Source organism: Nothobranchius furzeri, chromosome 3, assembly GCF_043380555.1.
Source record: "Nothobranchius furzeri strain GRZ-AD chromosome 3, NfurGRZ-RIMD1, whole genome shotgun sequence".
NCBI lineage: Eukaryota > Metazoa > Chordata > Actinopteri > Cyprinodontiformes > Nothobranchiidae > Nothobranchius > Nothobranchius furzeri.
The window spans coordinates 41,029,945-41,042,396 of NC_091743.1; the positions used below are offsets into that span (position 1 = coordinate 41,029,945).

General features: G+C 42.7%; 1 protein-coding gene across 3 annotated transcripts in view; it reads right to left on the bottom strand.

Annotated features, from left to right (window-relative positions):
• LOC107385841 (integrin alpha-5) overlaps positions 1-12,452 on the bottom strand; it is an 81,286-nt gene that overhangs the window by 5,980 nt on the left and 62,854 nt on the right. The window contains exons 25-27 of one of the 3 annotated variants that reach the window (XM_015959981.3): positions 4,606-4,764; positions 4,417-4,524; positions 759-872 (exon numbers count right to left, since the gene is read on the bottom strand). In XM_015959981.3, coding sequence (XP_015815467.3) covers positions 759-872; positions 4,417-4,524; positions 4,606-4,764 — 381 coding nt within the window. Of the gene's footprint in view, positions 1-758; positions 882-4,416; positions 4,525-4,605; positions 4,765-11,154; positions 12,205-12,452 lie in introns of those variants that run through there. The other 2 variants (XM_015959983.3, XM_070549170.1) reach the window with 2 other exon arrangements.

Here is a 12,452-nt window from a genome sequence, read left to right on the forward strand (position 1 = left end):
TTCCTCCTCTGTACTCCAGTCACGAGTCAATAAACCTTTGTCTTTTCTGTGAGACATTCTTCAATCTGCTTTGTGTCTGCAAGTCAATATCTGCAGCTCTCTCTTCCTTTTTTGAGGGGGCAATGGTGGGTGCTGCATTTTTGGTTCTTTTTAAAACACAGAAAAGTTTTTTTTGACCTTGCTGACAGTTTCATTTACCGACTGCAAAACTTATTTTGGTAAAATAAACTGTCAACAAGGTAAAAAAAAAACTTTTATGTGTTTTAAAAAGAACCAAAAATACAGTTAGAAACCAGCAAGAACATACCAAAAATGGTGGGTGCTGTTGGTGAATTTAAAGGAAGCGGCGTCTGACCAGTACCAAGCTTATGGATTTGCGTCATCTTTGAAGGATATTTAAAAAGCTGGGCATGTCACTGTCAGCCTCTGCGAGCCTATCAGAGAGTGTAAGAGAATGGATGGGTGGATGGATGGAGGTAGTTAGAAGTATACATTTATTTAGCCCTATTTACCCCTTCCAACAAAAAAATACACCTTTATGTCAATGAAAATTTTTTTTACTTTACTAAAAACTTACTACAAAGATAAAATAAAATTCAGAGAAAAATCAATAACTGTGTGAGGTCAGCTCCACTTGAACTCCACCAGGGGGCAGTAAGTAGATGGTTTAATGCTGTTTTCCTGTCAAGTCCCAGTCTGGATGTTCTTCGCTGCCTCGAGCTGCAAAAGCAACAGAACTGCTGAGCATCTGGACTCACCTCCATGAAGGTCTCAGCCCAGAGCCTGGAGCGTACAGTCAGGATGGTGCTGCCTCCTCTCTGCAGCAGCCCCACATTACAGCTCAGCTCCCAGCATTCCACAGCGCCACATGTCTACAGAGACTTAGATTTAGCAATAATCACTACACAGATAAAAGTAAAACTATCATAAAGCCTTCTCTACATGCACGTCTACAACTGATGAACCTTTGGTGTCAGCCCAGTGTAAGGTGGCCATCACCTCCAGACTGCACCTGTATGGCTTTAACTCAGAGTCAGAGTTACACTGATACTATGCTCGGATTTGATTTGGTGGCAGCTGCGAGTCTTTTAAAGTCTCAGTTCAGAACATCACATTAAACTCAAGATTTGACTAAAGAAGTTTTAACTCCATCAGTTATTAAAATGAAAATGATCTCCGCTTTGGCATGAAAGGCAGCAGGTGAGCATCAGGCTTTTTTGGCCTTCAAACAGAAGCTTAGCAGTTTTGGCTTGCTTTTAGCACCCCCTAGTGTCTGTTTTAATTCCCTGTCATAAAAAACAAAACTGAAACTTCTCGCTGTGCATTTGTCTTTTTAACACCTTAATCTAACAGCTGAAATGTTTCCTCAGCCGTCATCAGTTTCTAGAGGAGCGGTTCATCACTAAATCAAACAAATCAGCTGTGTTCACATGCAAGAATCGTTTCTCTGAGCTCTCGCAACTCAGACAACTTCCATTGTTGACTCTTGTTTAACTCCTGTTGAGGTTGGACGTTCATTTTATTTTTTATTTTTATCAGATAAATGTTGTCTTTGTTTCTTCTGAGGCTCCACAGTGATAAACACATGACAATAAATGCAAGAGACATAGCTCATTTGTTCTGAGGTGTAAACGTGGATTGCCGTAATGTGAGACTTTGTGATACTTCAGGTCGGCGACCCGGAGCGGCTGAAGCTGCAAACATGGTTTCCTGCTCACAAGGGGCGGAGGGGGCCGAGTCACGGTGGCAGTTTTACCATTAGGCATAGGTCGGCGGCTGGGGCCCCCTTATGTTGGGGGCCCGCCTAGCCCTGACTGCTGGCACCCCTCTGTTAATGCCACAATGGACTATTCCATTAAGACGTTGATGCAGAAACAGGAAGTGATTGGTAGTCAATCCACTCCAATCCAGTTGGTGGCGGGAATGCACCAAATTATTATTTGCCAAGTGCCATAAGACCACAAATAGGAAGAAGAAGAAGAAGAGAAAGCAGAAGAAGAAGAATAAGAAGAAGAAGAAGAAGAAGAAGATAGGCGGGAGCGTTCGTAACAAACTGGAAGCGATAGTCAAAACATTAAACATAAAATGGAGTTATCCTAGTGGCTCCAATAAGAGAAAGAAGCAGCTTGCTTCATAAAAGCTTTTATCTTCACTTCCGAAAGTGACATCGTTTTTTCAATGTAAACATCAAAATGAAGCAGAAAAGGAAAGACAATGGAAAATGTTTAAAGGGAGGAAAACATAGACCAAATTGAAAAATAAATTAAAAAATAAAGGACAAAGCACAGGAGCACTGACGGGAAGAAGAAAGCAGAGCAAATATTGAAAGCACTCAAAGGGAGAGAAAGACAGGAAAAAAGAGGAGGACTAATAAAAAGGGAAAATAATTCATGGCAGAAGAGGGGAGAGTCATGGTCTGCGTTTGTCTTCCACATGTGTCTCCTTATGTCCTCCATCCCTCTTTAGATTCCTCCCTTCTGTGTCTCACAGCGCCCTCATGTGTCCTTTGTCAGTGTCTCTATATGGTGTCCTCTGTTTGTAGACCTTTTTATCATCCCCTCAGGTCCAGTGTTCATTTAGCTATCCTCTGTGCCCCAAGTTGCAGCTACAGCCTCTTGTTCCCCCCAGCCAAGATAGATGTGTGTGTGTGTGTGTGTGTGCGTGTGTGTGTATCTTGCCCAGTTCAGGTGTGAAGGCGTAGGTGTTTATGTGTGTGTGTGTGTGTATTTTTTGGTGTCCGTGTATTTGTGTGTGTGTGCGTGCTTGTGTGTGTGTGCGTATCTTGCCCAGTTCAGTGTGAATGTGTAGGTGTGTGTGTGTGTGTGTGTGTGTGTGGGTGAGCCCTTCCCTCTGACATTTCCCTTCCAGGTCCTGTGCTTTCTTGGTACCCTCTTAGCCACACCCCTGTAGTTTCCTTCTGTAGTGTCTTCCTTTAGTGTCAGCTTCTCCTTAGTGTTTAGTTATGTTCATGCTTTCTGGTTTTTGTTTTTCCCTTAGGTCATTTTCCTTTGTTACAGCTTTCAGTTTTTTCTTCCTCCTCCCTGATTTGGTAATTGTATTCACCTGTTCCTCTCCACGCACCTGCAATTCATCTCCCTCATCTTCCCAATCTATATAAGCCCGGTCTTGTCTCTGTCTTTTGTCGGTCCATTAATGTTGTGTTTATTCTGTCAGTCTCGTCTCTTTTGGATTACCAGTGTTCTTTGTCCCCTTGGATTCTCTAGAGTTTTGGATCTCCAGAGCTTTATCTGGAATTTTGGACTACTGGCTCCCTGTCTTGGGATAATTATTTTTTTGTTTCACCTTAAAATAAAGGATTTTTCTTATCTTCATCCCTGCCTCCGTGTCATCCTGGGTACTGCATTTTGGGTCCACACCACCGTATCGTGACAGGGAGAGTTTCGCAAAACCAGTTAAATGTAAGATTATCGAAAATTTAGTGTAAGGGGGCTCCATGTCTGTGTTCGCCTTGGGCCCCCAAATTTCTAAATCCGCCACTGCTGAGGCATACTTCATTCACCCTGTAAAGGGTCATTTTAGCACATACTGGCTCAAGAAAATTATTTAAAAAGATGAAAAAGTTTCATAGTATGGCTTAAATTTACTAATGTTTTGATATCTATTCTTTTTTTTTCTCATAGAAATGCTGACTGGGCCAACATGTCTTTCTTCATACTGCTCTAAGTCAGAACTAACTCGGTTATGATTAAGCAGTGAGGGATGAATGATCAGAAATGTCTTCATGTGGTTGGATTCAACATCCTTCATCTGAATACCAACGGAGATGATGCAAGTCCTACCAACATGACTGTAAATCACCACAATAATTAACTCCACTTCATAAACAGTTACAGCAGACAGCGAGTGATGTGGCCCAGAACTCATTTCTGTTCCTGTTCCTGCTCCTGATAAAGTAATCTCATTACAATAATGTGTTTAGCACGGAGGGAGGAGCTGCAGCCTTTGGTTTCTGAGTCCAAAACCCCCTCCGTAGCGTCACATGCTAATAAAAACATAAAAACACCTAAAACATAAAAACAAACTAAGGAAATGAGGAAGAGTTTTGGTCTTGTACCTTCAAGCAGATGTTGAATAGAGATTTTTGTATCCATGCAATCAAAAATATAGAAGGCAGTTATTTGTGCTGCTTATAGATAAACTATTTAATGAACTGAAAAACAGAAACAGCTAGAGATTGGTCTCCACCCTGTTTCATGTAAAAACATTCTGGGTGTAGTTTGAACTCCAGGGCGCCTTAATTTAGATTGTAATCCAGAGATTACTGATGTGCACTGTCAAGATAAAGAGCAATTTAGAAATAAATACTTAAATATTTCATTAAACGGGATTTTTGGCATCTCGCTGACTTTACAGTTTGTCTTGGTCATGAAGGTGTTTTATAAGAAGCCCACTCACCAGGTTTCTTTGTTCACCAAGAAGATCTCGGTGCACCTCCCTCTTCTGGATGCGAAGCTCAGTGTTGGACTTAAGTGACTTTGGCCCATCTGCAGCTGGAGGCTGAAGCTGTGTGGCACAGCAGGTTCATTAACTAACAATCTGATGTGCAGGTCCAGAAGCAGACCAGGACGTTTTCTGTGTCCTCACCTTAAGTTTCAGTGCATTGAAGTTAGTCTCAGAGGAGCAGCTGAGCGGCCCCTTGCTGATCACCTCCACAGGGTAGAGCAGCGCATGGTCCTGGGCCCTCAGGGGACATTGTACCACTAAAGATGCCTGGCTCACTGAACTGGGGCCGTTGTTCACCAGCTGTCAGATGAAATATCGTGAGAGATATAACACACCACCTTTCGTCAAACTTTTTGACAGGTCTATTCTTTGACCTGTATGACCTTCCCCCCACCCCTGCATAAATCAAACTTGACAGGTGTATTGTTTAATGACCTTTATGCCCTTTACCCAACCCACCTTTCGTCAAACTTGACAGGTGCATTGTCTGTAGTCCCTATTGTGATATGATCTTTAACGACCCTATATGTCAAGATGATATTTATGTAATGGTGCATGAAGTCCCTTTTTGTGAAGATGCATAATGATGATCTGCTTTGATGTGCACCCTATATGTCAAGAAATGAATGTTGTGTAATGACGCATGAAGTCTCCTTTTGTCTGAACTATTTTAGTTACGCCTGATAACTGTTTTTGTGTTACCCCCTCCTTTCATAAGTGAGAGCCCACAACCCTCCCTCCAGCCCTGCTTGGCTTTTCAAAAGCTCTGATCCATTTCAGCAGGCAGTGTCGGTTCACACACACACATACACACACACACACCCACACACCAAATGACAGACAGAAACAACGGTAATAGAATTCTTTGTGATATTTTTAAACATAACCCTTCGTCCAATCATGTCGTTCCCATTCAAGATTTTTTTTTAAAAAGAATAAAAGAATTTTTAAAGGAATTTAAAAATTAAAAAGTAAAGGAATTTTTTTCAGCCATCATTCTCAGAAACACATTGTGATATCAGATGAGTTTTACTCAGACACCACTTTCCAATGGTTTATCAATTTACCGCAATTGTTTTGTCCTTCGATGAAAATGACTGGGAGGAACTACCTCTTTCTCAATGACCACGCACGTCACCGCCACCACCCCCACCAAGCCCCCAAGATGTGTTCAGTCAGTTGGACAGAGCTCCAAATAAACTCAGTAAGTGATTTTTTTAATACGTAATTTAATAACATCCCTTTTCAGCTGAGAAATATCTTATTTCCCAGAAGGAGAAAAAGGGCACGCATACGAGCAGGAACTCCCCTCGCAACGATACGCCGGAAGTCAAGACTTTATCCCGCCCACACCTCCACGCGGCTGCGACGAGGGGGCGGCCTCGCAGCCAGACCAGCATCCGGTGACCAGCAGTTAACACGCTGCGCCGTACCGTCCCCCTGCTGCCGCGCAGAGACCCCGTAAGTCATCAAAAATAACGTTTTTATTAAAAGATGATGTTTAGTTCATACTCTCTCTTTTTTTCCATCCAGAATTACGTCAGAGGAGGAATCGCCGGCTAACTCGGCTTCAAAGAACAAACCAGATGAAAATGGCGTATCTGCTCCTTCAAATCAACTACAGACTCGTCAATGTAGTGAGAGATGTCCTGTCTCATTGAGGACACTACATTAATCTATTTGGATTAAAAGAAGACCGATGATTTATTTTCTTCTTCATTCATTCATCAAGTTCATAGTAGGTTTTCTTTCTTTCTTTCTTTCTTTCTTTCTTTCTTTCTTTCTTTCTTTCTTTCTTTCTTTCTTTCTTTCTTTCTTTCTTTCTTTCTTTCTTTCTTTCTTCTTTCTTTCTTTCTTTCTTTCTTTCTTCTTTCTTTCTTTCTTTCTTTCACTGAAAATGCTGATTCGGCACTGGACTGGTTTGATTTAAGTGGACTTTCAGAAATGAGTGAAGAAGCTGGAAATTATGAGATTCTAGATCAAATTCTAGCCTACCAAGCCACTTCAAACGAGGTTGATGAAATTCTATTAAATTTAGACCCTCCATCTCCACAAGCTTTAGATGAAATTTTGAGGCAGACACAATCATAAGGTGTTAACCAACAGGGGGGAGGGAGGGTTAATCACACGTCCTCATCCAACGAAGCTTTTAACAGCGTGAAATTAGAGAGAGCGTCTCTTTTTCAATAAACCACGGAACCATAGACCCTGCAGATTTCTATATCAACGTTATGGATATATTAAATAGATTTGCTGAAAGGGGAGGTCAGATGGCTCGCGCAAATGATAGGATTCAGTTTGAAATCAAATGATAGTATTCATTTTGAAATCAACACTCAGCATTCAAATCACCACATTAACTTTAATTATGATGGCTCAAATATAATGCAGAATTTTCAGCAATTATTTGACCAATTAGTACAATCGAATGAAGCGCTAGCGGCTGAAAATTATTTAAATTTCAGACTGCATGTGGTTAATAATCCATCTGGTGCTGGGAAACAAAAAATTGATAGTATTCTTGATCAGGAATTAGTCAAGAAAAAGCGTATTCATCTCATTTAACCACCGGAGTCCGATCAGACCTTGTGTTTTGGGTTAGGGTTAGGTTCCATTTAAAAATTATGTCTCAATTCATTGTGGAGAAAATTCAGACAGCGAGATGAGCTTTTCCAGACAGTTTTCATTAAAATTCCTAATCAATTTTTTGACCTTTTGTTTTCAGGCAAATACAAAGTTAAATTATTCGATTTCATCACCTCTGAAGTCATTCTGGTGCAGCACAGCTTGAATGACAGATGCGTGTTACCTCCTGGCAAGAGCAACAATGTATTTCTTGCTGCTTTGACAACAGTGCAGCACATGCACGTCTCAAATTATTAAAATAATTGATTCAATTGGAAAACTGCGTGCTGCATTTTGACACAGATTCCATAATTTATTCAGTGAAACCGGGTGAGGCTGTTCTACCCACAGGTTCATATCTGGGCGATTTGACGGACGAACTCGCAGGCGATTCCATTGAAGAGTTTGCAGCATCAGAACCCAAAAGCTATGCTTACATAACCCGGGACCGCCAGCAGGTGCTGTTAAAGGCTAAGGGTATCACTCAGTCTTACATCTCATCTAATCAGATTAATTTTGACAGCTTGGCTCAGTTGGTGGAGGGGTACATCGGTGGAGAGAGGGGGGAGTTTCTGCAAGCACAGCAGGACACCATCAGGAGGAATAAAGAAGGGTTCATTCTCTCAGATGCTTCATTTGTGAAAAAGTTTTGTGTGATTTTTGATAAACGTAGGTTATATCCTGACGGAACAACCCTGCCTTTTGGTTATTAGATTAGTGAAAATGGAAACTCATTTTGATCCCAGACTGAAAATACCTTTTAGTGCACTCATTGCAGGTCCGTCAGGCTGTGGAAAAACCTTTTTTGTAAAAAGTATTTTGGAAACTTGTCTGGAATGTTTGACTGAAATGCCACAAAATATAAATTGTTTTTTTATTTCTTACCAGAAAATGTATGATGATCTGAAACTTTGTAATAAAAATATTGGATTTTTTCAAGGACTACCTTATTCATTCGATGACTACGAAATGTCCCCATCTGAGCAATGTCACTTGATTACTTTGAACGATCTGACAGGCAACCATCCTGAAGTGCTAAAGTTATTTACAGAGTACAGACACCACAGGAATATGAGTGTTTTTACTCACACAAAACCTCTTTCATCAAGGGAAAAATAGCAGATCAATCAGTTTAAATACTAATTATTTTATTCTGTTTAAAAATCCACGAGATAAATAGCAAATAAATGTTTTAGCTAATCAAATCTACCCTACTCAGAAAAGATATTTTTTGGAAAGTCATCAAGTTCATCACGGTTATTTAACAGTGGATTTGAAACCGGAAACACCAGAGCGTCTAAGAATGCGCAGCGGAGCACTTCCGGGTCAGATGACAGTGGTCTATTTGCCTAAAATAGAGCAATGTCGACCAGGATAAAACGCAACACCAGGATTCTCCAGGCTTTGTCTCGCATGAAACCATAGAAACGTCAGGAGTTTTAAAAAGGCTGTTCAGCTGATGTTCTAAATGCTTTGTGTGAGATAAAAGGCCACATCAGGCTTTCACCACGTCAATATAAGAAATTGTCTAAAAGAAAAACACTACTGAGGAAGTTTACTGGTAACAAAACTAGTGCTTTAAAAAAAGCTTTTAATCAGTCAAAAAGGCGGATTTTTGCCGATTCTCCTAGCCGCTGCAGCGCCTCTCATAGGAGAACTCATTGGGGGATTAATAAACAAATAGATCATGGCTTCACAAAAAACATTCATGGTCACGCCTCAGCAATTATGTCATCTCACAAAGCCCACCATCAGAGACGTAGCAGAAGAGAATCTTGACTCAGAAATTAAATTACTTATGCAGGAGAAGGGACTAACGCCATAGGAGAAAATTAAGAAATACAACGCACTGCTACAGCCTTATCTCGCTCTGGCGAGAGCTGGATTACAAGAGAATTTACAGATTACCCTTTCTCATAACAGTCTCACACTCGTTCCTAAGTGGTTGTACATTTTAATAATATCCGGGACTAATCAGAGCTCTGTTGACTTTCTCAGGTTCGCTCATTCTTCGCCATTCGATAAAAGCACGATCGTTCGGTAAATTAAACCAGGAGTGGATGTAGGTAATTTCTGTTAGCCCTACTTGCCGCCTGCCATTCAGATTGATGTGACGCACGAGATCGGTTCTGTAACTGGAAATTGTATTATTTTTAACACATCAGCACTGGCGTTACAGGGCAATGTGATATAAAAACCCTCCTCCTGTCTCAGATCCATATGTTGTTTTATTTATTGTCTCTGTTTTTAAACATCATGTAGGTCTGAGGCTTTATCTGATTGGCCTAATGAACTGTCCTGAATTGGAATGTTTATTATGTGAAGTGCCTTGAGACGACTCTTGTCATGATATGGAAATAATGGAAATTCTCACAATGTCTCCCCTCTTAAACTTCATTTTCTTGAAGAGTTAATACGAAGTTGTTACATAATCCTTGCAATAAAAAGTTCCAATCTTCTGGTTAAAAGTACCCAAAAATCCATAACCCCCAAATTCCACTACCTCCGCTCCGCTCCGCTCCGCTCCGACACGAACGCCGGAGCAAAATCGGTCCCGTTGTAGTCAATCAGAGCAATTCCACTACTGCGGCCGTGCTCCGGCAGTGCGGCGCCGCGCGCCGCCCTCTGTTCCGGCGTCCGGCAAAAATAGAATCGATCCTATTTTCGCCGGACGCCGGAGCACCTCCGCAGTAAATGGACAGAAATCACAAACGCCCAACAGGAAAAGGAGCGAGCACAACTTCCGTTTTTCACAATAAATCGATAAACAAAAGGCGTTTTTTGTTTCATATGCACAGGTTTAACAACTTTTAACAACTATCAGTGGCGGCTGAAGTTTAAATGCACAAAAGTAAGCCATAAATACAGTTTCCACTATCAAAGTAGTCACACTTTGTTGATCCAAACACGGCTGATCTCTCAACACAAATGATGGGCAGATTAAACAGTTCATGCCGATGCTTCTCCCACACAACGGGTGTTTGGATCTAACTTCCGCGTTTATTGCTCGGACTGTATCGCAAGATCTCGAAAATCCCGCGCATGCTTGTTTGCCCACCTCAGGTCTCCGCACCGGAGCGGGGCCGTTGTAGAGCGGGTACCAAGAAAAATTGAGTTCGGAAGCGAGCGGCTGCAGAAGGCGGGGGCGGACCGGAGCGGAGCGGAGCGGAGGTAGTGGAATTTGGGGGTAAGATTGATTTCATATTTACTATGGAATATTATGTCTTATGGTTCATTAAATAATATGTAAATTAAATTCTTACAATGGTTATAATAAAAAAGACAACTTGCAGAAAAGACAACGTACCCCCCACAGTTCACTCCTCCACCACCGCAGCCAGTGCATCCAGGTCAGCTTTGGTCAGGCAACCGTACACCGGAAAAATGTCTTTGTGAATGGGCATCACAGCCCTGAATCCATGCAGCTGCATCACAGCCATGGCGAACAGGATCTCAGCGTCCAGCGGCTGGAAGCCGTGCAGACTGAGAAAACTTTGATGAGCCGGGATCAGGTTAGGTGTTAAAATCCAGCGAATAATGTCCGTAAAGTGAAAATTGTAAAATAATTCATTTTCAGCTATGTGAAGACATTCGTGTTGTCGCTGACTGGGGTGATCGATCTTGCATCCGTGGCAGATTATAGGTAAGTAAGCTTTCATCGCCATGTTGACCAAGTGAAGAAGCCCCATCTTCACTTGGTCCACCTTGTCTTCTGAAAACACCCAGTCAGGCAGACGCTGAGGCTCCTCACCGGTGCTCTGGATGTCGAGGGTCTGCTGCTGTTGCACACCGTCCTCCTCCCGAGCAGGTTGAGGTGAAACCGGTGGCGGGTCAGTGATTGATGTCACTGAAGGTTGTGCAGTATCAGGACTCGCCGGAGTCTCGTTGATCCAGGGTCGGAATGGTACATTAGCAGGAACCTCCATGATTGTGGGGAGTCGTGGGAAGTTATCCTCTGGAAAGCATGATGGGGTGGCGCCGACGTGGGCCACGGACTGCCGTTGTATCTCGGTGGTGATGAAGCCACTAACACCCAGCTCGGTTGTGGGGAAAAGCTGTCCGGGGTCCATGGTTCATCAAGGGCTGACTGAGTGTAGAAACCCATCTTGCTGATGTGCTAGATCATCTGGGATGAAGTGGTTTGTAACTGAGAGCTCTTTATAACTAGTGATTGGGGGGTGATGCGACCGCCGCTCCTTCTCCTCCTGATGCGGGGCTTAGAATTTCAGCTTTTTTTCGCACTGTCAGAATGTCTTTCCAGCAGCGGCTGGTACGAAGAAGTGAAGTGATACGATCCGCCACTTCATCTATTTTCTTACACCAGGCCTCGAAAGGTACAACCTGTAAAAGGCGGTAAATACCGCATTCAGCACGCACATTTTCCAGCACAAAAAAGAGCTCCAATCCTCTCTCATGGACCGAGGCCTTGAACATCCACTGCCCGTCCGCATCCTCCAGCCCCTCCCATGAAGCGCTGAAAGCTATCACGGCGTTCTGGATTTCATCCAGCGATGGAAGAGCTTGAGGCCTGTTGCGTTTTACAGCCGGGCGAGGTCTCTCACGATCATCTTTGTACACCCTGCGTGGAACTGCGAGGTTGAGCACTGCCCAGTCATTGTAGGAGAGATCTGCTGAATGTGATGAATATGGTTTCAGAGGTTCGTCCTCAGCCACATCTCCTTAGAGTCATAGCTGAACCGGTACTTAAAACTACAGGTATAGCCGTAAGGTTCCAGCGGCCATATTTGCTCCAAGAACTCTTTACCGACAAAAGGAGGAAGTTGCACTCTACACATGTAAAATGTAGATTTGCGGGGAGCACCACCCCCTGCAGGCAGCTGATGGATCGCTATGGATTTTTCACAGAGCAAGGTCTGTCTCCACGCTCTCCTCTCGGTTAGAGGTTGAAGCATTGGTTGTAGACGCTTCTTCCATCTCCTCTTGGCTCTCCTCTTTCAACTCCTTCTCTTGGGCAGAGGCTGTAGACTCTTGCTTCATCATTTTCTTAGAGGTGTTTCTTCAGCCTTTCACCATTCTGATACGATCTCAGTCTGTCCACTGAAATGGAACCGAGCTTTGAAAAGCCAAGCAGGGCTGGAGGGAGGGCTGTGGGCTCTCACGTATGAAAGGAGGGGGTAACACAAAAACAGTTATCAGGCGTAACTAAAATAGTTCAGACAAAAGGAGACTTCATGCGTCATTACACAACATTCATTTCTTGACATATAGGGTGCACATCAAAGCAGATCATCATTATGCATCTTCACAAAAAGGGACTTCATGCACCATTACACAACTATCATCTTGACATATAGGGTCGTTAAAGATCATATCACAAAAGGGACTACAGACAATGCACCTGT